The sequence below is a fragment of the Dendropsophus ebraccatus genome, chromosome 6 (assembly GCF_027789765.1).
Source record: "Dendropsophus ebraccatus isolate aDenEbr1 chromosome 6, aDenEbr1.pat, whole genome shotgun sequence".
NCBI classification, from domain to species: Eukaryota; Metazoa; Chordata; class Amphibia; order Anura; family Hylidae; genus Dendropsophus; species Dendropsophus ebraccatus.
The window spans coordinates 79069276-79095288 of NC_091459.1; the positions used below are offsets into that span (position 1 = coordinate 79069276).

Below are 26013 nucleotides of genomic sequence, written 5' to 3' on the forward strand. Positions count from 1 at the left end.
TCCTTTATTCAGCTGTAACAGTCTTTGCTACAATAGTTGATCAAAGTTGTGCCGGATGCAGGAAAAAAAACACTGCACCAAATGGGGCTTTGTACTTCTTATATGCTGCTAGAGAGGCTGAAATTGAATAAAACTTTCTAATATACTACTAGTCTCTGAACAGACATTTTGTGCCCGCTGAGGCTTTGTAACAGATGCCGTGCTACATGCTCCCTTATGTGTCATCCTGGTCCTTTGCTCCAGTGAATGTGGAAGTGCCTTTTCCATAACAAACAAGGGCTTCTGCCTACTGAAGGAGAGAGACAGATCAATATGCAAGGAAGTGTTTAAAACAGCATCTGGTACACAGCACCACAGTCTCTACTTTGAGGCAGAATGGGGATCGCTTGTATTTCATCTCTTTCCAATTCTAGCCTCTGTAGTGGCTGTTCAGATTGGCACAGAACCCCCTTAGTCCCTGTTTGATATAACTTACTATCGAGAAGTTAAATAGAAGCTGACATGTCTCAGTAGTGATTTATTATGTGGAACCAAAGAAAATGAAGACAATTGGGGGGGGCAAACAAAGGTACGTGGGAACAAAATCCGGCATAGAAAACTGATCCAACTGGTCCCTTCTATCTTTGGCTTGAGACTGACTGAGGGCTTCTGAATGCTTAACCGTGTAAGTGATATTATTGCTCATAGTTTTTAATATACTCACATTACAATTATGCCACTATGAGTTGCCATCAAGAGAAGATTCCATTTAGGTCAATGTAATAAGATTGTCAACAGTCTTCTCCGCCTTGCTTTGATGGTCCTTTACAGCAGCATATTAAGAGTAACAATATTACCCAGTTCATCATTTTTGTTTAGAGCCCATATAGCTTAAGGAAATTGGGAGATTTGTCTGTTCTCTAATAAAGACAAAGCTGTGGGGGACGATTTCTACTGCAGAAGGCTGTCTTCCAGCTAAAACCATCAGAACCTGGGCCCTCTTCTTTTCCCAAACACTTAATCAAATCAATTGTATCACTTTAAGAGATGCAGTATGGATGTCTTCAGCAAAACTCATTTTTAGTTTTTTTTTCAAGGAGTAAAGTTGGCCATACACCTTAAATAACTGATGGCTAGCTCCCCATACACAGTAACGTTCGTCATGGCCAAGTGATACTGTGTTCTCTACGGGGGAGGGTTAAGCCGCAGCCAGACCACTCTGGCTACAGCTTATCTCTCACAGAACAAAGAGGTCAGGCAGTGAATTTCCATCACATCCTTACATTATCCGCCTGTGGTCGGTCAGGAGAGCCCCATACACCTTTTACTTACGAAAGTATAAAATGTATGGGGGCCTTTAAGCATATGCATTTACTTGGTACATGAAAGGAATAGTCCCATATTTATCAATCTGTCTGAGACAAAAATATAACAAGCAATCACAGGTTGGCTGATTTATGTCTGATTTTTGTCTACAAGAGATTGATAAATCTAGGCCATAAGCTTTATATAAATAGGGATAACATATATTCTGCAGCACTTTACATTACAAATATCAAAGTGGTAAACTTGGCATATAACAGGGGCTTCACAGATTGTTCTTACACCAATGCAAATTTCATGATGGTTTCGCTGTAAGTTTTGCAGCGGATTTTGCTGTGGATTATCATTTAAATACCTCTCAATGTATAAAGATCTGTAGTTGTGGTGGAAGCTGTACATGGATCAACATTGTTTTGCTGAAACACACAAAGCCTTTCTTGAAAGAAACATTGCCTGTCTGGAAGCATATTGTTGAATAATGTTCTAAAATCACTATATACTGTTTAGCATTGATAGTGCCTTTCTAGAGGTGTAAGCTGCCCATGCCATAGTCACTAATGCAGTCCCATACCATTAGATATAGGTTTCTGAACTGTGCATTGGTAAGGTGGTCCCGCGTCCTTGAGTCAGTTTTCAATTTCCGTTTCCAAAAGTACAACCTGCATTTATACGTCCATTTTTGTGGAATGGAGACTCTGTTCCTTTTAAACAGACGACGTATGGATGGGCACCGTTCCTGTTCCATCTGTTTTTTACTGAAGATTTGCCTAGGTAGCCCTCCTAGGCATGCACCACCCTCTGATTTCTAAAGTCCCATAAGAAAAACAGATGTGTAGATGAGACTGCAATGAGTTAATTTTTTTCAGGACATGGTAAACAATGTCTAACATTTACAAATTGTTGCTTTGTGTTTTTCTTCCCATTTTACACAGCCTTCCACCTTATTTGGTATTGGAGTTGTATTTAGATGGAAACCAAAGTCACATCACCAGTCAGTTACCCAATATCACATAGCCAGAAGCTGCCATTTCACTTGTAACTACAGAAAATAAGTGAAACATCCTTTTTCTTTTTTAGGCTGGAATAAAACAGATTGGAGTACAGAGGGAACATGAAGCTCCACAGAAAGATCATGGAGATAACCATGATGAAAATTATGAAGAGGAGGAAGAAGAGGAGGAAGAGGGAGCAGCTGGAGCAAAAAATAAGAGGCGAGCTGAGATGTAATTCTCAAAAAGGACTCCTGCCCACCATGTCCCATTGCAGATTCCAAGCTGGCCTTTTTATATTGTATTCTTTTTGTATTTTTGTATTAGAATCTATAACACATTTATATAAATCTGTATTTTATTATATGATGCTTCTTTCATTAATTAAGCTTTAGCAAATATTTCTTAATGCACAACCTTTAAAAAACAATGTCAAGCAGCTTTCATGTGATGGAGTTACTGATTTATACAAGATTAAGTTCTCCTATACACAACAGCATGGTGGTACTGAGTATTACCATTACGTAGTTCAAGAGACATGCACCTTGTTGTATGGCAGTAGAATTATAAGTATTGTGCCTTATATCCCTTTTTATGAGAGGGAATACAGACATTCGCCTGCTATATTTATTATTTATAATGTATTTGGTAATCAAGAGGAATCATTTAGTCTCAAAATTGCTTAACGGTAACCTGCCACATTGATTATTCAGTCTGATCTGCCAGAGTAGTAGTAGAGTAGGAGTAGGAGTAGAGCGGAGTTTACAGTGTTTTGGGGATAGATAAAGTACAGCTTGTATCTTATTTATTTAAATTTCTCCAGTGGGTGGTTCTAATCCATGACGGACAGCTATATTTGTATGCGCACTACAAGGAAGGCTGTCAATCAGTGAGACTATCCATTGGTCTCCTAATAATTAAAAAGAAAACAGATTTAAAGCGATGAGGTACATCGCTTTGTTTTTTACATGAATAGACCGGCGCCAGTGTGGGGATGTGGGTGCCGCGGTCCTCTTTGAACCGCGGCCTGGTTCCCGTGAACAATGGCAGTCTATTCCTGGGCACCGTCTTGGCCTAAAGCACTATATAGGCAGGCTCGCCCTCCCCCAATGTGACAAAACCCCCTCCTCACTGTGAAGCACCACCAGTGCTTCAGGGACGGTGCCATACCTGGAAACAGGACTGCAGTTCAAAAAGAGGACCATGGCAGAGGACTTACAGCGATATACCTGATGGTACATTCTCTTTAAACTGGTAAAATACTATTTGTACTTCATTAAAAGTAACTGCTACCTGCTAAGGGCTAGAAAATAAAAAATGCACTGTAATCATCTCACCCGCTGCCAGCACTCTGATCCGCCCTGTCCCTGTCTTTATATATCCTTATGTGCCTCTACTGCTGTGCAGATGGTACGTTTTCCTCCTCTCTCGATGACAATCCAAACATATTGCAGCCTCAGTGATTGGCTACAGTAGATTCGGAATGTCATCAGAAGAGGCGGGATAGCCTGTTCTGGCAGTAGGTGAATGTGGAGCCCAAGGTGCACAGAGTGTTGGTACTGGAACAGATGAGGTGAGCACAGTGTGTAGTTTAGCTAGCTGACAGCAGTTACATTTTAGCTAAATCTAAGAGCCTTTAATGTTTATCCTCAACACTGTGTATCAGTCTGCTCAGCTCCGCTATAACATGATACTGGCAGATCAGATTGAATGCTCAATGTGACAGTTCCCCTTTATAATTTAGGATGATCAATGAAATGATAAAGAGGGAGTTATAAGAATACTGCAAAGGAGAAATGGGGATGCTATTGGTGGCATCTGTTTCAAACAACTTTCTTCCTGTGTAATTCCTAACATTTTTGTAAATCACTTTTATTTACTAAAAACACTTTTTACCCCAAAAAACAGCTCTCAATCTGCTGTTCACTGCCTGATAGGCAGGGGCGTAGCTAGGGGTTCAGCCTAGGGGGGGCGAGTGAGTCTGAGTGGGCCCACAACCAACCTTACCCATAGGGAACCTCAGCAGGTGACAAGGCTTTCTGAATAATAAAGGGAATATTCTTCTACATTACTCATAGTAGATAAGGATAAAGAGCAGTGTAAGAGGCTTCTGTACATTTCACATATAGAACCACAAAAAAAGTGCTTAAGATTAGAAAAATATAGCTGCCTTCTTCCACAGACAGCACCACTCTTGTCCTCAGTTTGTGTGTGGTATTCGACTGAAGTGAATAGTGCCAAGCTGTGATACCACACACAACCTAAGAGCAGGGGTGGCACTGTTTTGGAAGAAAGCAACTATGTTTTTTTTTCTTTATCTTTGCCTAAAAATAATAGTGGTATAGGTAATATGTTTTTAGACATTAAGGCTATGTTCACACTGCGTATGAGTCCAGCCGCATTTCGTACGCCGGCGTACATGTGCGGCTGAAACTACAGGCGTGGGAAAAATAGACATGCGCCGGATGCGTACGAAGCGCAAACATACGCCGGTAGTATAGCTATGCTTCCCTAGCTTGATTCGAAGCGATCTGAGGCAGGTCATTTACTTGGAAATTTTTGCCCAGCCCAATAAAACAGAACCTTTTGGATCGGAAAATCAAGTTCAATTTGGCTGAAATAAGTACTTCGTAAGGGACCGCATGGAAATCCACGGCCGTGAGTTGGAACATTTCCGTCCTGAAACAATGGTCTTGTTCATTTTTCACGGCGCCGTATACGATCCGGCCGTAAGCTCATACGTAGTGTGCATTGTGCGGGCGTATATCGTATACTTTCAAGCGAACGCATCAACCTCAAAACTACGTGTGTATATTCGCGGTTCGCACTACGGCCGGAAACATACGCAGTGTGAACATAGCCTCAAAGGGGTGAGCTGGTTGTGATCATACATGTACAATCCAAGATATGTGATGAGCTGCTAGATATCCATTTCCTATCTATCTATCTATCTATCTATCTATCTATCTATCTATCTATCTATCTATCCATTTCCTATCTATCTATATATCTCCTATCTATCTCCTATCTATCTATCTATCTATCTCCTATCTATCTATCTATCTATCTCCTATCTATCTCTCTATCTATCTATCAATCACATTAAGGAGGAGATATAAGAGGACAATGATCACATGTCCTTCATGCACCAGCATGTTCTCAGCCCCGCCCCTCATGACATCACCACAGGTCCTTCATCCACAAGTATCCTCTCCAGTTCTCAGCCCCGCCCCCTTATGACGTCACCACAGGTCCTTCCCCATCGCTCTGCAGGCTGTCTGCAAAAGAAATAGCTTTTGCAGACAGCATTAAGCCTCTGAGACCTCAGTGGGCCCAGGAGCCACTGCCCCCCCTGCACCCCCCAAATTTCGCTTATGCTGATAGGGGAAATCCATCTCTAGTTACAGCCTCAACAAGCCCAATTACAAGAAGTCAGGGTTGAGCATACGCTATGCGTTGTGCAGACGAGGGGGAGCTAAAGAGAGACTGAGAAAGCCTTTGCTTTGTACCTGCAAGTTGTGAGCCCCTAGACAATTTGCATTGCCCATAAAAAGTAAAGGCTTCCCAATAATGGCTTATTGTACCCCCTTGGTTGCTTTGTTGCTGCTGTTTATTTATTCACATAACACCTTGCAGAGCCAGCACATCAGTAACCCCATGACATCTATATTACTGTAATGTTTAAATCACCTCTCAGTACAGTGTAGTCTGTAATATAGAGATTCTGCTGCTATTTATCTCATTTCTACTTACCCTGGCTTTGCAAGGTGATTTGTATCAGTAACCTCAACCCCCCCCCTCCCCTGCCCGCCCACTTTTTTGCAGTATGTACTGTATTAATAATCAGCCCAACACTGTGCAACACTATTTGATGGCAGGGCAGGGAGAAGTATGTGCTGTGATTGGCTAAAGTAGTAAAGGAAAAGAGGCCCATATATGTATTCTAATAGCAAATGGTCCAGCCCTGACCCACCCCCTGAAATCAGGAGAATAAGAGAACTAATATTACCTTGACCTGTCAGTCCCGCTAAGGTGGTGTAGCCCGCCCGGTATACTTAACCCTTCCTGCAAGTCCCGCTCCAGGACTCTGTGCTGGGGCAGAGAAATCACGGCCTGGAGCTGTAATGATGCAGATCATTAGAGATGAGTCTGACGTCCATAGAAAATTACTGAAGCAGTCATTTTCTATGGCTTCGGGCCGTGATTTCTCTGCCCCGGGACCGGGTCCAGTAGCGGCACTTGCAGGGAGGGTTAAGTATGCGGCCGGGCGGGCTCCACCACCTTAGTGGGGCTGACAGGTTCCCTTTAAATGTACACTTTAATTTTATACCCTCATTTTGATAAGTGACATCTGTGTTCTAAATGGTTGTTATTAAAGGATACATTGTTTCTCTTTGCACAAGTCTTACTCAAGAAGCTCTTTTATTTCTGTAGTGATCTTATAAGTCTTGTGTCCAGAATTTATTCTAGTTGCTGAAAAGCGAATTCCTTACTTCACAACAATGGTCTATGTAAGAAATAACTTTTCCTCGCAGTAAATATGTGTTGGCGTTAACATTTGTCTCCATTGTCTACTTATGAGGGAGCAGTTTTCTATCACCTTCCAGTCATTCTTATTCCCAAAGAGCAGCATTCTGACTCCAGACTTTCAACACAATGTCATAAACCAGGGCTTTCTCTATTCCTATGATTCAAACTCTTTATTTTTTTACATCATGCAATAGGAGGTTCCAGAAACACTGGACAAACACAGCTCATCATTTACTGTATCCTAGAGCAGCTCTCAGCAAAGCCATATTCTTTCATGTACTTGTTGTGTCATAGGATTGATAGAACACTCTAAATTTAGGCTGGTCATACCAGAATATAAAATTGACTGATATGTATTTTTACAGCTACTCCATATAAAGAAGAACAGTCAATAGTAGTGAAAGTCACAGTGGTGAGGCTTATGCTTCCAGTGTTGTTGGATATATTATGACTGTGTACAGAGTACTGGCAGTAACAGGTTGTTGGAGGCTTGCACAGTGTTACCTAGTTCAGCTCCCCAGGTCAATTCTAGTAATCGTTTTAAATGTGCTTAAGCATAAAAGTTCAGGTTTTATGTGAATTATTCAAGTGCTTTCTGTATTGTAGAAGCAGAACTTTTCCCATTTTATAAAGTACTACTTACCCTCATCATGAAATCCTGTGAATAATTTGTGAGGCTGTGTCCTGTCCACACTTGCCAGTTTTGGTACAGTTTTCTTTTACATGTGTTTCTAGGTCATTTAATCCATTTTTATTTATGTTTTGTTTTTGTTTTGTTTTTTTTGCCAATACAGGAAAGAAGGAAAGCTATTCTTTTGGGTACATGTTTGTCTTTTTCCTCTCCTGGAATCTGTTATCATTGTTAAAAAAAATACTGAAGGGAATATAGATGTTAAAGATGCTGGAATATTTATTCAAGCCCCTGGAAGTGTTACTGTGTTGTTCATCATTATTAAATGTGTCAATGCTTTAAATGAGTACATAGAGCTCTGCTGATGTTAAGAGGGTTGAGAATGGCAATGACTGTGCTGTATATTGACTATAGCACTTCCCAATCAGCCGCAATTCAGATTATGTAAATGTATTTACATACTATATGAGGCCATCACCAGCCGGGAATGCTATTTCTAAAATTATCTGCTTTACCTAAAGTCTTCCATGCTGTTTGCACAAAGCAGCAATGTCTGTAATGTAAAGGCTATAAGCTGGATATGTGTGATGATATTGATGTGTTCATTGGTAAATGAGTATTATCAGTGGACCACAAATGTACAATTTTTTTTATCCCCTGTAATATATTTGTGGATTGACTTCCTTCTGGTATACTGTTAGATTTTACAAAATGCTTGTGTATGAGATGAAATGGGGCTGAAACAAAGGCATTCATAAGGTGCTAGCACTTTAGGACAATTAATTGTTAGTGCTTATATAGAGGTTTAAATGGGCACTTACATTAAGAAAAACTTTTAATTTGTCTTTTTTTTTTTAAATGACAGATAACTTTTAAAGTGAACCTGTCACCTGGAAATTCAATACCAAAGTGCTGACAATGTTTTGTTGCAGTAAAGTGCCAAAGAGGCGTGACAGACAGCTCAGTGCTCTGCCTGGACCACACCTCTTTGGCACTTTACTGCAACAAAACAGTATTTTTGGCACTTCAGTGCAGATTTGTTTTTGTTTTTTTACCAAACTGCTGTCAATTAAAGGTGATATGTGTATCATTTCCTTGAGAATTATGTTTTATTCTCAGTACTTTGATGCTGCATATCCAGGTGACAGGTTTACTTCAGGTGGGAGCACTTTAGAAAGCCCAGTCATTTAAAGAAAACCTGTTATCTTTTCTGACATATTTGTTTGAATGAGTGCAGGCATTACACATAGAATAACAATACTGGAGCATATTGTGCTTAGAACTTTGTGTTGCCGTTTTCCTCTTTCCTTTCTCTAGGAATGTGTGAATACATTTAGTGGTTGTTGTAAAAGAGGCATGTCTGTACACTGATACCGTCCAATCATTGGTGGCAGGAATGTAATGACACCCCCTATTAATAAGGGGCATAGGAACTGAATGGCATCAGGTTATCTATGTAAAAATGCCCCAGAATAGTTTTGGGAAATAACATTTGTTACTGAGACAAATCATTTAAGGAACTTCAATGTAATTGATACATTTTTACTGCTTTCTGCTAGTATTAAAAATGAAAAAAACATAAAAAGATAACCCCAAGATAACCCCTTTAAGGTGGGTACACGCCTCTTGTAAAGAGTATTTATGAAACTTTTTCATAGCTTCGTAACATAACATACTGTAACTGGATACAGAGAACAGCAGAGCCTTGTCACCTTCACCCTCTTGTGCCTCAAAAAGCTTTTCAGCAATGGACTGCTGACAAAACGTATGCAACTGTTACTTTCTTATGAATGTAATATAATATCCATTAAGCCTACTTGATAAAAAGTAATTTCAGTCCTTAGGTGCTGTTGACAAACATAGGAATAATATGGCTGTTTTTTTTCTTTTTACTTTCTCTTACCCTTTTTATGGCAGGTCGATAGTAAGCTACCGGTGTTGAGCTTCCTATGTGTAAAACCAATCTCCTTTGTAAAATGTATGATATGTATATAAGTATTTTGGAAAACAAAGATAATTTTGATGTTTTAGTTTGTATTTTTAAGGACTGTTGGCAATTAATTAATAAAATTTGTCAGATGATAATAAATCTGAAGTTTTAATTTTTATTGTGTTTACAAAATAAGTGCTGTAAGGGCCTTCTGTAAACAGAACTTTTCCCAGCAAATGTCAGAGATTTTTAATTTACTTTTATTAAAAAAACCCTCAAGCATTCCAGTACTTATCAGCTGCTGTATGTCCTGCATGAAGTGGGTATATACTTTCCTGTGTGTCACAGTGCTCTCTGCTGCCACCTCTGTCCATGTCGGGAACTGTCCAGAGCAGTAGAAAATCCCCCTCTTTCACTTGTTGTATATTACACCTAATGTTATTCTACCATGCTGAATGTATGTTTCCACAATTTTATATCCACATAATATACCGAATGTTATTACTTTTGTTTCTATATTCTTTGTTAACCCATATGTTAGCTTGTTGTACAAACATGTTAACTTTACTATTGGCACTAAGGTCAGTGCTTATAGACTTTCTCTTTTGTAATTTGTTCTTTAACCCTTTGAGGACCAGGCCCAAAATATGACCCAGTGGACCGCGCAAATTTTGATCTTAGTGTTATCGTTTTTCCCTCCCCCCTTTCTAAGAGCTCTAGCACTCTCAGTTTTCTATCTACAAGCCATGTAAGTGCTTGTTTTTTACAGGAATAGTTGTACTGTGTAATGGCGTCTTTCATTCTACCATAACATGTATGATGGAATTCCAAATATATTATTTATGAAGATATAAATAGTTGAAATCGTAAGAAAGAATGCAATATGGTAACTTTTGGGGGTTTCCTGTGTCTACGTAATGCACTATATGGTAACAGCGACATGATACTATTATTCTATAGGTCAGTCTGAACACAACCATATGCAGGTTACACAGATTCTCTAATGTTATATATGTATTTTTTTTTATGAAATCTTTTTTTTTGGCAATTAAATATTAATAAAATGGGCCTATTGTGACGCTTATAACGGTTTTATTTTTTCACCTATGGGGCTGTATGGGGTGTAATTTTTTCCGCCATGATCTCTAGTTTTTATTAATACGATATTTGTGAAGATCGGACGTTTTGATCACTTTTTATTGATTTTTTTTTAATATATAATGTAACAAAATCGGTAATCTGCGCACTTTTTTCCCTCTTTTCGTGTACGCCGTTCACCGATCACAATGACGCTTGTTATATTTTAATAGATTGGACAATTACGCACGCTACGGTATATTATATGTTTATCTATTTATTTTTATATGTTTTATTTATATAATAGGAAAGGGGGGTGATTTCAACTTTTATTGGGGTAGGGGCTTTGGGGTAGTGTAATAGTGTTTTTAACTTTTTTTTTACACATTTGAAGTCCCTTTGGGGGACTTTTACATACACTAGTTTGATTTCTACACTGATGATTGCTATGCCATAGGCACAGCATTGATCAGTGTTATCGGCGATCTGCTCATTGAGCCTGCCTGTGCAGGCTCAGTGTAGCAGATCGCCGATCGGACTGCACGGAGGAAGGTGAGAGAACTCCGGCGGTCCGTTTTACCGATCGGGACCCCCACAGTCACACTGCGGGGGTCCCGATCGGTAAGTGACAGGGGACTCCCCCTGTCACTTACACTTAAACGCTGCGGTCGTTTAAGGGGTTAATGACACGCAGCAGCGCGATCGCTGCAGCGTGTCATTACCGGTAAGGTCCCGGCTGCTCACTGCAGCCGGCCCCCACCTCCTATGAAGTGCCCTCCGCTCCGGAGCGCGCTTTATAGCGGGAGAAACACCCAGGACGTAGAGTTACGCCATGGGTCGTCTGGGGACAGACTTCCATGACGTAACCCTACGTCCAGGGTCGTCTAGGGGTTAAAAACCTAATAAAAACATTGAACCAAAAAACCTCTCCTGCTCTCAAGACTGGAAAGATTACCACTTCCTGCAGGACATACAGCAGCTGATAAGTACTGGAACATACGATTTTTAATAGAAGTAAATAACAGACTTCTATCACCAGTTGATTTGAAAGAAAAAATGTTTTGGTGAAATACCCCTTTAAGACACCCTTTAAGGTACTCTGGCATTTAGCATTTTATGTTACTACTATAAGTGGTAAGTATAGATTTTGTTGAGAATGGTTGAGAAAGTTTGAGGTTGTGTTTTCATACAATTTAATATGTGTGTCAGGACTTGGGGACCAGAGGGCACGGGACAGGTGATGCCCTAGTACTGACACCTGCCCTGCTGAACCTACCTGCTTACCACAACTGCCCTAAACGGCAGAGGATAAATGGGCAACAGTTCATAGCCTGCACAGGTGTTACACGAAACACAGACAAGACAGACAAACACAATAATACGTGGTCCGGAAGTAAGGTGAGCAACTATCGGTAAGGGCAGTACAAAAATGTAAGTCAAAAGAGTAGTGAAAAGCCAGAATCAATGAACCAGGAACACACTCAGAATAAATGCTAGGTCGAAGGACACTCGGGAACTGAGGCTCTATTGCAGGCACAGAAGGACAGACAAGGCAGTGTATTTATGGAGGCTGGAGTCCCAGCCCCAGGCCGTGATTGGGGCTGAGCCTCCAGCAACAAACAACATTACTCATTACAACGTAACAGTTCAAACATATGGCAAACACATTGGGCGGGGAGGGTGAAGCCGCGCCAACATCAATTGCAATTGCGTCTCTAGCAATCGGCCAGGCTGGTTGCCAGGGATGCCATCGGCGTTCTCACAACCAGCCGTACTTGCGGGAGGCCAGTGGTACGCTCTGGCGGTGCTGGGAGCCGAGTGTGACGGCCGACTCTGGACAATGTGAGCCATGTTGTAAGCATAGATGTCCAATACTACAATATCTAGGATAGATCATATGAGCTTCCTAATATATACGTACAAATATTAGACCCAGTTCACATCATGATTCAGAATATGGTGGCAGAACATGAGGATCAACTGCCAACATATCTGGGCTCAAATTGGCATGGCTTCCATTAAATTAATTGACCCAAACACCAGCTACACTGACTGCATTTATGCATGCACACAATTTTGGCTTGGACTGGCTTTGGTAAGTGTGCCGTGCTGCTATTTTCAGTCTGAGCCAAAGATTGTTTGGCTTTGAGTATGACTGTCTAAGTTTAAGCTATTGAGTTGAATAGAGCCAGTGCTGATCTGAGCACATATACAGTACGTCAGCAGCTGATCTAAAGATTTTGCCAATTTATCTGTGCCTTGGAGCACAAATTGTGATGTGAACGTGGCCTTATTTCTATTATTACAAACCTTACTTTAAAGAGCAAACAAGACAGTTCATGTTCATAGGTCATACCCTACACCGAGTTGTCAAAACATGACATTGCACGAGCTTCTTATTTACATAACACTATATCAGAATGAATGATTCCTGTCCAAAGTTATGCAAATGTCCTCATTTCAATGACATTGTGCTTATATAAATGAGTAAATAAGCAGAGGAAATCCAACATACCCTGTTTCCCCGAAAATAAGAGTGTCTTATAATATTTTTTGCTTTCAAAGATGTGCTAGGTCTAATTTCTTATGTTAAAAAAATGACTTTTAATATATCGTGTACTATCTGGAGACTGTAACAGTCTCGTACAGCAGGGACAGTATTGCAGCTTCTGTCCACCAGGGGGAGTTCATCACATCACACTCATACAGCACAGCATAAAGTAAGGCAGTAGGTGGAGGGATATAATGGCAGATTGTGTGCAGCTCCACATCTGGCGCCTGCACTTGTAAAGTAATGGTGCAGAAGGGAACAGCAGAACTCCAATGGTGGAGTCTAATGTTACTATACACATATTCGTGTCCTACAATCTTAAATGGGTTATCCAGTGCCACAAAAACATGTCCACTTCCTTCCAGAGAGAGACCCACTCTTGTCTCCAGTTTAGGTGGAGTTTTGATACTCCTTTCCATTGAAGTTAATAGAGCTTAATTACAAACCGCACCTGAGCTGGAGACAAGAGTGGTGCTGTCTCTTGAAGAAAATGGCCATGTTTTTGTCGCACTGGATAACCCCTTTAATGTACTTTTCTACTAAGAAGGTTTAGTGGCAATCTGCATAAGACTTTCCCAATGGTTGAATCTGAGAAGAGCTGAGAATAGTAGGAGGAGTAAAGGAGATATCTCCAGCACTCTTTTTACAGATATCCTCTCTTGTTTTGTCAATATCAAGAACCTGACATTTCCGTATGTAAGTGAAGAAGCAGAAAGTTTTCTCCTTAAAGCTAATTTTGCCAAGTAAGTATTTTTTTAGACTAGTTCCAAGTGTGTTACTATTGCAAAATGTTCATTATACTATGTAAGATTATGATGATTTCTAAAACAGGAAAACAGTGTATCTGCCAATTGCCTTGCTACTCTCTCAGGAATCTCTTTTATAGCCAAGTCTATATAGTGGTTATGTTATGTTTACTGTTCTAATGAAAAGTTAATTTCAGACACACATCCACTTATATACTAAAAGCTAATACACATAACTAACCATAAATAATCCAAATGATAAAAACTTGTAAGTATCCCATCCCATAGTGATTTAGGTCATTACTGATCTTTCAGCAACTATAATATGATACATATTATACACAGAAGCAGAATAGTTTGTGGCCACAGAATCTTGTAAACTGACTCATAATAATGTGGAAACTATATGTGTATAGAATAATAAAATTATAGGAATTAACTTTCTTAAAAGGGTTTAAAATTTTGCAGTAGGAGAGGAACATCTTTATGAAGTTTGTTGTCCTTTTTATATTTCTCTTAGGTCCTATGAGACAAAGCAATTTTTAACGATAAACAATTGCAAAACAAGATTTTTATCATTAACCTGAAATAGTCACCATATTACACAGAGTGATAGTCGTTACTATGATCGTTTACTTCATCTGATCATAGCAAATGAAGGAACGATGTGGAATTAGGGTCCATTTACACAGCAAGATTATCTGCCAAAGATTTGAAGTCAAAGCCAGGATTGTATTTGAAAAAAGGAGAAATCTTAAGATTTCCTTTATGACCTGAACGAATGCGGAATTACAGCAAACGTTTAAAGGGGAAGTCTGGTGAAAATTTTTATTAAAGTCTTATATTGCCTTCCAAAAGTTATACAAATCACCAATATATGCTCATTACAGGAAATGCTTATAAAGTGCTTTTTTCCCTGCACTTACTACTGCATCAAGGCAGATGGTAATGTCACGACTCCCAGAGCTGTGTGGGCTGTGGCTGCTGGAGAGGATGATGGCAGGGGGACACTGAGGGACACAGGGCACTGGAGGGACACTGAGCATCCCTCTGCCATCACCCTCTCCAGCAGCCACCGCCGACACAGCTCTGGGAGTCGGGTCGTGACATCACCATTTTATCCAGGAAGTGAAGCCTTGATGCAGTAGTAAGTGCAGGGAAAAAAGCACTTTATAAGCATTTTCCATTTTTCACCGGACTTCTCCTTTAACAATGATTTTGGTGTCTGCACCAAATGAATGATTAGCAATTTCTGGTTGGTTGTCTCATTGTTACCTGCATTCACAGGAAAAGATTATTATTTAAATTCAAACAATATAACGATAATTTGCACGATAATCATCCTGTGTAATAGGCCCCTTACAGATGCAGTGGGATTACAAACGCCTATAAGTTACATGTTCAGGCTATGTTCACACTACGTACATTTCAGGCAGTATTTGGTCCTCAAGTCAGGTCCTCATAGCAACCAAAACCTGGAGTGGATTGAAAACACAGAAAGGCTCTGTTCACACAATGTTGAAATTGAGTGGATGGCCGTCATATAACGGTAAATAACTGCCATTATTTTAATATAACAGCCGTTGTTTTAAAATAACAGCAAATATTTGCCATTAAATGACGGCCATCCACTCAATTACAACATTATGTGAACCGATCCTTTCTGTGTTTTCAATCCACTCCTTGTTTTGGTTGCTATACAGCCTCAAATATACAGCCTCAAATATACGTAGTGTGAACCCAGTTAATCTGTAAAATACTCGCACCTTTTCATTGATGATTAATATCATCTAATATTCTGAAAAAATAATTTAAACATTGCAAAGAGTTTTTTATTTTTCCCCTTTCATTTCATAATAGTGTGTTAAGCTTCTTTTGTTTTCTATGAGTGGATTTGAAACAAGTTCCCTTGCTCTAAACTGCTATAGCACCCTGGTTAATTGGTCAATGTATTGTTATTAGAAATTCCCTACCATTTGGAGCAGCAGAAACCTCCAGAGCAGTATTCTGGTTCTCCTCTATCATTACGCTGGCCCCAATGTAGATGATGTCACTGTCTACTTCCCTGCTACCTCCCCCACAGCCTTCTTTAGCCCTCCCACAGCATTGACACTGCACCCTCACTTAATCATATCTCCCCAGGTGCGTACGCTGTTCAGAAACCGTGATGCGGGCTGCTGCACTGAATACACACCCACAGCCCTCTGCATAATAGCACATACTGTTGCAGTACTGTTGTGGTAGTGTTTTTTCTGCTCTTTTGTGAGATTGCTATAAATGGTGCACATCTCTATTGTCAGTTATTGGAGGTGTATGGGGGCCTTAAGGGTGCAGCACATATATCTAGTGAGGGATCCATCTTGACAATGGGATGAGCTGGGTGGACATGTAGAATGCTAGGAGTGGTAGTGAGAGCGAGCAGGGTGGTTCTGCCAAAAGACCACTGACTCTGCCAACCAGGGTGGGTTATTGCACAATTAGCAACTGGCCTAAAGTAAGAGGGAGATGAAAGAAAGCACCAGAAAAACATGTCAAGGGCATGTCAGTAGAGATGAGCGGATTTCCTGAAGTTCGGGTTCGTATGAACCTGAACTATCAGCATCTGACTCCCGCTGTCTGCCGACTCCGTGCAGCGGGTGGATACAGCCTAAGGAACGCCTAGAAAACTGGGATACAGCCTATGCCAATGGCTGTGTCCCAGTTTTCTAGGCATTCCTCAGGCTGTATCCACCCGCTGCACAGAGCCGTCAGACAGTGGGAGTCAGATGCCGATAGTTCAGGTTCATACAAACTCAAACTTCGGGAAATCCGTTCATCTCTACATGTCAGGTTAAATATTTTTGCCAATGCATTCATCTAGCAAACTTGCCTCCTTCTCCTAATATGTCTACAACCCTGCCCCCAATATTGACAGCTTGCCTATGGTAGTGTTTCTCAATTTCAAGTCTTCAAGTACCCCAACAGACCATGATTTGAGGATTCCCTTAGTTTTTTTTTTTACAGATAATATAATTCTAGTCAGTGCATCTGGTCACCACACCGAGCTCCAGTTCCATGCACAAGCCCAATCCTAATTAATAGGGCTCATGCACAGAACATACTGCGCTTTAAGTATCCCCAGCAACCCAATCTTCTGGTGTCAGCTTGAACCCCTTGGGGGAGATTTATGAAAGGGTGTAAATATCCACCTGGTGTAAACTGCCTATTGCAACCAATCACAGCTCAGCTTTCAGCTCTGGTAAAATATAAAAGGATCTGTGATTGGTTGCTGTGGGTACTTTACACCAGGTGGATATTTACACCCTTTCATAAATCTCCCCCTTGTGTGTAATTTTTAGGTTAGAAAACCCATTTAAGTAAAGATTTGGTGGGGTTTTCTAAGTCAGTTATCATATATTGTTCACCTTTTATAGTGAGGTGTTTCTTGATAAGCACTCCATTTAGTCAGGAGGAAGATTAATGTAGTAGACATTTAGAGACAAAGCTTCCACTGCAATCTAGTTAATTGAAGAAATGATATGTTAATTCACAGTGAAGCAGTAAAATGAGCTCTGCATTAACTTGGAACGGTCACTGGTAAAGAGGCTATTGCCTTTGGATACAGGTCAAGTATCTTTTGCCAGCAGCATGTCACAGGCACTATAAAAAAGAGAATGCTTGTGATGCATACAACTTACACTCACCGGCCACTTTATTAGGTACACCATGCTAGTAACGGGTTGGACCCCCTTTTGCCTTCAGAACTGCCTCAATTCTTCGTGGCATAGATTCAACAAGGTGCTGGAAGCATTCCTCAGAGATTTTGGTCCATATTGACATGATGGCATCACACAGTTGCCGCAGATTTGTCGGCTGCACATCCATGATGCGAATCTCCCGTTCCACCACATCCCAGTGATGCTCTATTGGATTGAGATCTGGTGACTGTGGAGGCCATTGGAGTACAGTGAACTCATTGTCATGTTCAAGAAACCAGTCTGAGATGATTCTAGCTTTATGACATGGCGCATTATCCTGCTGAAAGTAGCCATCAGATGTTGGGTACATTGTGGTCATAAAGGGATGGACATGGTCAGCAACAATACTCAGGTAGGCTGTGGCATTGCAACGATACTCAATTGGTACCAAGGGGCCCAAAGAGTGCTAAGAAAATATTCCCCACACCATGACACCACCACCACCAGCCTGAACCGTTGATACAAGGCAGGATGGATCCATGCTTTCATGTTGTTGACGCCAAATTCTGACCCTACCATCCGAATGTCGCAGCAGAAATCGAAACTCATCAGACCAGGCAACGTTTTTCCAATCTTCTACTGTCCAATTTCGATGAGCTTGTGCAAATTGTAGCCTCAGTTTCCTGTTCTTAGCTGAAAGGAGTGGCACCCAGTGTGGTCTTCTGCTGCTGTAGCCCATCTGCCTCAAAGTTCGACGTACTGTGCATTCAGAGATGCTCTTCTGCCTACCTTGGTTGTAACGGTTGGCTATTTGAGTCACTGTTGCCTTTCTATCAGCTCGAACCAGTCTGCCCATTCTCCTCTGACCTCTGGCATCAACAAGGCATTTCCGCCCACAGAACTGCCGCTCATTGGATGTTTTTTCTTTTTAGGGCCATTCCCTGTAAACCCTAGAGATGGTTGTGTGTGTGAAAATCCCAGTAGATCAGCAGTTTCTGAAATACTCAGACCAGCCCTTCTGGCACCAACAACCATGCCACGTTCAAAGGCACTCAAATCACCTTTCTTCCCCATATTGATGCTCGGTTTGAACTGCAGGAGATTGTCTTGACCATGTCTACATGTCTAAATGCACTGAGTTGCCGCCATGTGATTGGCTGATTAGAAATTAAGTGGTAACGTGCAGTTGGACAGGTGTACCTAATAAAGTGGCCGGTGAGTGTATATTATATATTACATATATTTTCAGTATGGACAGTCTTAAAGCGACTCTGTACCCACAATCTGACCCATAACCTGGGCAATGTTCAGACAGGAGAAAATGTTCTAGGGGCATTCCTTATGATGAGGGTTTGGCCATTTGACTAAGGGCTGCAAGTTTAAAAACTGCATCACCTGCCGAATGGACCCCAGGACAGATTTCTCACAAGGAAACACTAACATTGCATGTTGGTAATATTGCAACGTTGGTAATAAAGTTCTATATCTTTGAGTCCTTCTGTTGATATACAAATAAAATGCAAATTTTTCTATATTTTTTTTTAATAAATAGTAATCACATACCGTAGCAAGTTTTTATCCCTTAAATAGTAAATTAATAAGCATCACGTCCCCTTTACCGGCTAATACAGAAACACATACTTTAATATATCCAGTGCCATGACAGCAAGTTCAATAGAATTGTTTTTGTTCTGTTCTGGAAAGCAGCAGTTTGTTTGCTTTTGCTCATTTCAGCATTTATTATTATAGTGATTTATGATATCAGATCCAGCGCAACAATAACATTGTCTTGAGCAAGTTCCAATAAGAAATACATAGCGAGCCATAAAAATCCCTTAGTGTTAGTGCACTTTAAATGAGGGTTTATGGTCGCTGTGCCTGGCAAGGATACTACTGCTCAAAAAACACCCACATTTCAGTGACACATTCTGGGGGAGATTTATCAAACATGGTGTAAAGTGAAACTGGCTCAGTTGCCCCTAGCAACCAATCAGATCCCACCTTTCATTTTCCAAAGAGTCTGAGAAGAATGAAAAGTGGAATCTGATTGGTTGCTAGGGGCAACTGAGTCAATTTCCCTTTGCACCATGTTTGATAAATCTCCCCTCTGTTTCTATGAAGATTCAGATAAGAGCTAAATCAAACCTATATACTAATACCGAATATTGTTACATAATATTGTATTTAATTTAACCATTTATTAATAATTTAATTTATGCAGAGAGGTAACTGGAAGCTCCTAGCCTCCTAGGTGCAGCATTTATTCTAGGGCTCCCTGTCTGGCATTTGCCATTTATAAGGCTGGTGTCTTTCTATGTGGCAGAGGGCCTAGGTAACACTTCTGGAGTTTTACAGTCAGGTCAATACAATACATAAGTCCAGGCAAAATAATTTTAAGATATGTTATTGCCCAACAAAAGTTATGAAAATTACTAATAGACACTGTGGCATGGTGGGGCTGTAAGAGGCAGTTCTATGCCTCTGGAGTGGGAATTGGAGTTCAGGTGGAGCTCCTGGTCCAGATACTCCACTCCAGCCTTAGAGCTAATGAGGCTCTGAAACCCACCTGGTGGACCTCTATTAGAGACTCCAGAGCTTCCCAGGTGATGGCTCCCAGGGTGGGAGAACACAGGCAGTGCTAGGCCTGTGGGAGCTGCAGACAAGTCTGAGTGAGACCAGTGGAGCTGGTGATATTGAGCATTAGGCTCATAAGTGACAGCTAGGGAAGCTGTGGTGTTAGTCAGTGGCTAGACGGCCCAGGTTTTATTTTATTGGCATTGGCAGTGTTGCCTATGTCTTGTGTTTTTTGAACGGATAAATAAAGCTGACTGAGGTCAGTATAAAGCATACAGTGCTGACTGGACTGCAATTTGTGATGTGCCAACCGTCTCAGGCCCAGGAGATGGCGATCCCAGCGAGTGAGTAACCCCCAGATTGTCACAACACTTATTATTGGAAATGCACCTATAGTGCATTTTGCCTGCACTAACTACAGCATGGCGTCTTCAGGTCTCTGTAAAGTCGGTGATGTAACGTCACATAAACTGCCGACACCTGAAGCAGCAGGAGTTGGCAGTTTGTGACATGATGTCACCAACTTTACAGAGACCTGAAGACGCCATGCTGTAGTAATTGCAGAGAAAATGCACTATAGGTGTGTTTCCCATAATAAGTGTCTATTATCAATTTTCATAACTTTTGTTGGGCAATAACATATCTTTAAATTATTTTGCTTCCCCTTTAAGGGCCTTTTACACTGACCGATTATTGTGCAAAAATTGTTAAAGGGGTTGTCCGGCTATAAAAAATTATTCACAGAATAACACACATTACAAAGTTATACAACTTTGTAATGTATGTTATGTCTGTGAATGGCCCCCTTCCCCGTGTTTCCCCCCACCCACGCTAGACCCGGAAGTGTGGTGCATTATACTCACCGCATCTCGTGTCGTCCACGGTCTCCGATCGTCAGCAGTGACGTCTTCTTCGGGAGGCCGGCGGATCTTCCCGAGTGCCGGCCACCCTCTGCAGCGTCATCCGAAGCTCAGCCGCGATTGGCTGAGCATAACTGTGTTCAGCCAATCGCGGCTGAGCGGCTGATGACGCGGCCACGTCATCAGCTGCTCAGCCGCGATTGGCTGAGCACAGTTATGCTCAGCCAATCGCGGCTGAGCTTCGGATGACGCTGCAGAGGGCGGCCAGCACTCGGGAAGATCCGCTCGCCGCCCGAAGAAGACGTCACTGCTGAGGATCGGAGACCGTGGTCGGCACGTGACAGGTATGTATAGCGCACCACACTTCCGGGTACACGGGTGGGGGGTGGTGGGACACGGGGAAGGGGGCCATTCACAGACATAACATACATTACAAAGTTGTATAACTTTGTAATGTGTGTTATTCTGTGAATAATTTTTTATCGCCGGACAACCCCTTTAAATCATTTGAATTTAAGTGATATTCTTCCGATGTAAACGTGGCAATGATTAAACCACAAACGAAAAATTTTTGTATGTTGATCACATCTTTTGAGCTGACCTCAAAATCATTGTTAATTGTTCTCATGTCTTTCAGTAACAAACCTCCAAATTAACCCCTTCAAGCCCATTGATGCACGGATGTCCGGATCAAATAAATGCAATGTTCCTCCTCCCCGCCTTCTAAGAGCCATAACCCTTTTATTTTTCCACCTACAGGGCTCGTTGGGGTGTCATTTTTTGTGCCATGATCTCTAGTTTTTACTATTATCATATTGGTGTAACAAAAAAAATTTTGATCACTTTTTATAAATTTTTTTCTGATATATAATTAAAAAAATCAGCAATCCTGTTTTTTTTTTTTTTTTTTTTTTCTTCATTTACACCTTTACACCACAGTGCGGAAACAATAATGGTATATTTTAATAGATCAGACAATGCACGCTATGATGTATAATATATTTATTTATTTTAAATATTTTTATAATGGGCAAGGAGGTATAATAAATGTTTATTGGGGGGTTATAAGGGTTTTTTCTAATACTTTTAAAAACCTTTTTTCACACTTATATTTTACAGTAAAACATGCAATCAATAGATAGCCATAGCATAGCATTGATCAGTGTAATCGGTGTCAGTGTAAAAGTGTAGATCATGCATAGAGCCTGCATGAGAGCAGACTCTATACATAGATGGCCGATCCAACAGGACAAAGTCACTGAGTGCCTTAAACGCAGCGATAGCTATAGACCGCAGCATTTAAGAGGTTAATGACGTGCAGCTCCCGGGACACTAATGTGTGCGGGGCCGCTCTTACTGCAGCGGTCCTGCACACATGAAAAGCCCCTCACAGTCAGGAACTTACATACACGTTCAGGTTGCGTTCACACTACGTATATTTCAGTCAGTATATGTATATTTCAGTCAGTATATTTCAGTCAGTATTGCAACCAAAACCAGGAGTGGATTAAAAATACAGAAAGGATCTGTTCACACAATGTTGAAATTGAGTGGATGGCCGCCATTTAATGGCAAATATTTGCTGTTATTTTAAAACAACGGCTGTTGTATTGAAATAATGGCAGTTATTTACTGTTATATGGCGGCCATCCACTTAATTTCAATATTGTGTGAACAGATCCTTTGTGTTTTTAATCCACTCCTGGTTTTGGTTGCAATACTGACTGAAATATACGTAGTGTGAACGCAGCCTCATGCTGCACGGGTATGTACGTATTGCTGACGTGAAGGGGTTAATAGCACAGATGAGTCAGAGACCAAGTTATATCAAAATATGCAAAATTTTATTAATACATAGCAGGGGAGGATGACGCACAGTAAATAATTTAAAAATACTATTCACACATATTGCAAGCTGGTTCCCATATAGGACCTGCTGAAGAAGGGCTAACCGAAAAAGCATTGGGGTGTTTTCTAAGGGTGAGGACCGCATGGTTGATGGTATCGCTGTAGCACTGTTTGATGTGGCTCCATTGTTCCTTGACATTTACTACTGGTATCTGGTCACCTCTCACATGTTTGGCACTTTATTCAGACTGACTTGAATGTTTGCACTTGCACTTTATGTACTCATTTGGGTCTGTTTGTGCCATCCATGTATGCAGTTGTGACCTCTTGATTTGTGTTATATTCTTCCCATGATTGAAGTGATTTAGGACAGGTTCTACACACACACACATCCTGCTGCTGTTTCATTATATGTAGCACAAGGCATTTAGCATTTTTCTATATGGGAACCAGCTTGCAATATGTGTGAATAGTATTTTTTTAATTATTTACTGTGCGTCATCCTCCCCTGCTGCTGTTTTATCTCAGGATTTCCAATAATCATGATATATTCTTTTTAATGTTATATGAATTAATTACTACTTCATGTATTAATAAAATTTTTACATATTTTGATATAACTTGGCATCTGACTAATCTGTGTAATTAATTTGGGGGGTCGTTAATGTTCTGAGCATGGGAGTTTGTATTTTGCATCACTTGGTTTGATACTATTAGTTTGGTGTTCATGTGTTTCAGTGCAAATAGTCATTGTTCATATGGTATATGGATACAAACACAATTCCGAATATTCACAGAATATATACGATTGCATTAACAACTTTTCATAATGATTTATCTTCTTGTCTAAATGCCTATTGTGTAAATTTTAAATAAAATCATCATTTGTTATTCGAAAAACATGCAATTAAGTGATTTATCTGTGTATGTAAAAGGACCCTAAGATGCCATGTATGGTACTGCAGTGCAGACTGGTCACTTAAAGGGATACTACAGCTAACTTTTTTTTTCTTCAAATCCACTGCTGTAAGAAAGTGTCAGAGATTTGTAATTTACTTTATATTAAAAGATCAACAATCTTCCAGTAACCACTCCTGCTCTCCAGGACATACAGCAGTACTGAAAGACTTGAGATTTTTTTTTAATGAAAGTAAATTACAAATATCTAGAACTTTCTGGCACCAGTTCCTTTGAAATATATATATATATATATATATATATATATATATATATATATATATATATATATATATAATTTTTTTTTTTTTTTTTTTTCGGAGTACCCCTTTTACTAGGCTACTGTGCTATAATATACAGTACTTACCTGTCTGGGCTCCAGTAACATCTCCCACGGCATTAATCTGCACTGTGGTGCTGAGAAGCAGCATCCTGGGGTCTCCATAGCCACTAGTCTCACTGTCAGGAGGACTCTTTGGCCAATCCACACATTAGGGCACAGACCCAATCGGCTTGGCTTTCAGTGTGCATATTGTATTTAAATTTAATTCTCAATTTGGTTCCTCCGATTATAATACTGTGTTCTTCTATGACTATTGGCTATTCTGGCTTTGGTCTTATGGACTCTGTATACCATAACCCTTGTTATATGCTGATTCTGATCATTTTTTTACCTCATGGCTTTGAATGTTTAACTATTAACCATTGGGGCATATGCATGACCTCCTTCTGACTGCTGACTGTCTCTGGTAATTTTTCTGTTTGCTAATTTTGTCCTGACAAGCCCCCATGGTGTTCACATTGGTGCTAATTGTCCCCTCACAATACATTTTCACCACAGCTGCATGCAAGCAATTAAACTGCGCAGTTTCCAAAATACTGCCACCCTTAACCCCAAAGCTAAAAAATGACTTTCTTCTGAAGAAGCGGTGCGAAACGACGTTGGTGGGAGGCCAGCGGACTGGGACAATATACGTTTGGGGTAACTTGGTGACATGTGCAATATTATATTTTGTATTTTTTTTCTTGTTCAGCATATCAAGGCAATAGAGTACTGGCACTTTATTTATAATATGCACTGATGCTGAATGGGTTTGTTATGATGTTTACAAATATGCACATGCACTTTGAATCTATACATAGCTACGATAGTCCCAGTAGTGGGGTCTTCCACCTCCAAGGTCTTGTATTTTAATTGTTGTTCTTTTTTGTGATGGAATAAATAAAATTGTGTTATTTGCAAAATCTCATTTGTGAATGACTTTTGTAGTTACTGGATTGGATACACAGTATATATATTGGTGTTAGCTACCTGTGTATATAGCTTATACCTACTGAGTAACATTAGAACTTTTTCTCTGCATGGTTTTAAATAGATAAGATCTAAAAGTTTTCCCATAAAATGACCTTGTGGATTTGTTTAGGAAGTAAAGTGGGGCAGATTCTTGCCTGAAGCAAATGCTTTTCTGGGCTCAACATAACATCCTTTATTCACGATGTCATGTAAAATGTCATCCTGACAAAAAATCCAGCATACATTTCTTCAGAATACCAACAATCTGACATTCTGCCCTATGTGCAGGTATCCTATATGACAATGCCCTAGAACTGTCTACTTTTTTAATATAATCCTGTTTACTCCATACTTAAGCTGAACAATCATCCTAGACAGGGCGGCATATGATCACCTCTCCACATCTTCATATTTATTGCATAAAGAGCTGACTCAAAGGTCTCATCGTTACAAGAGTTATGGCATATAGCTTATGCAATTTGTCAGCTACCAAATTTTACTTTAAAATGTTTTTTTAAGCTATTTGTACAGGTTTTTTTTTAAAATCACCTTTTAGCTCTAAAGCCCCTATTCCATGGGGCGATGCAGAGGAGCAAACGAGCGCTCGTCTGCTCCTCGTTCCCCACTTGCTCCCACTGCTATTCCATGCGGCAGCAGTGAGCGGGTGAGTCCGGGGGAGGTGGAGCTAGATCGTCCGGGCAGCCCATAGAGGATAGTGGCGGTCTGCTGCAGCCGCTCCTATTCTGCGGAGTGACAGCAGCAGATCGCTGCTATATCAGTCGTTTGTTTTTCAACATGCCTGAAAGACAAACAACTGCACGATCAGCCGACATGAACAATGTCGGCTGATCATTGCTTTCTATTCCACGGGACGTTTATCGTCCGCAACGGCCGTTATCAGCCGAATACGGCCGATAATCGTTTCGTGGAACAGGGCCTTAATCCTAAAGCTGGCACTACACATTACACTATAATTGGCCAATTCTGTACAATTCTGTGTATGGCAGCCCCCAACCCTCCTCTTATGGCAGATGTTGAGGAGGGGGG

The 26013-nt window shown here is 40.6% G+C and overlaps 2 protein-coding genes across 7 annotated transcripts in view; both read left to right on the forward strand.

The window, feature by feature from the left end:
• The window catches only part of GOLIM4 (golgi integral membrane protein 4), an 85569-nt gene extending 82914 nt beyond the window's left edge, over positions 1 to 2655 (forward strand). For all 6 annotated transcript variants that reach the window (XM_069975246.1, XM_069975250.1, XM_069975247.1 and 3 more), the window contains one exon: positions 2380 to 2655. In XM_069975246.1, the coding sequence (XP_069831347.1) occupies positions 2380 to 2529 (150 nt within the window). In that variant the 3' untranslated portion in view covers positions 2530 to 2655. The remainder of the gene's footprint in view (positions 1 to 2379) is intronic.
• An 11058-nt stretch (positions 2656 to 13713) lies between these two features.
• The window catches only part of LOC138794893 (transient receptor potential cation channel subfamily V member 5-like), a 70098-nt gene continuing 57798 nt past the window's right edge, over positions 13714 to 26013 (forward strand). The window contains exon 1 of the mRNA XM_069973823.1: positions 13714 to 13753. The gene's annotated coding sequence lies outside the window, so the exon portion shown is untranslated. The remainder of the gene's footprint in view (positions 13754 to 26013) is intronic.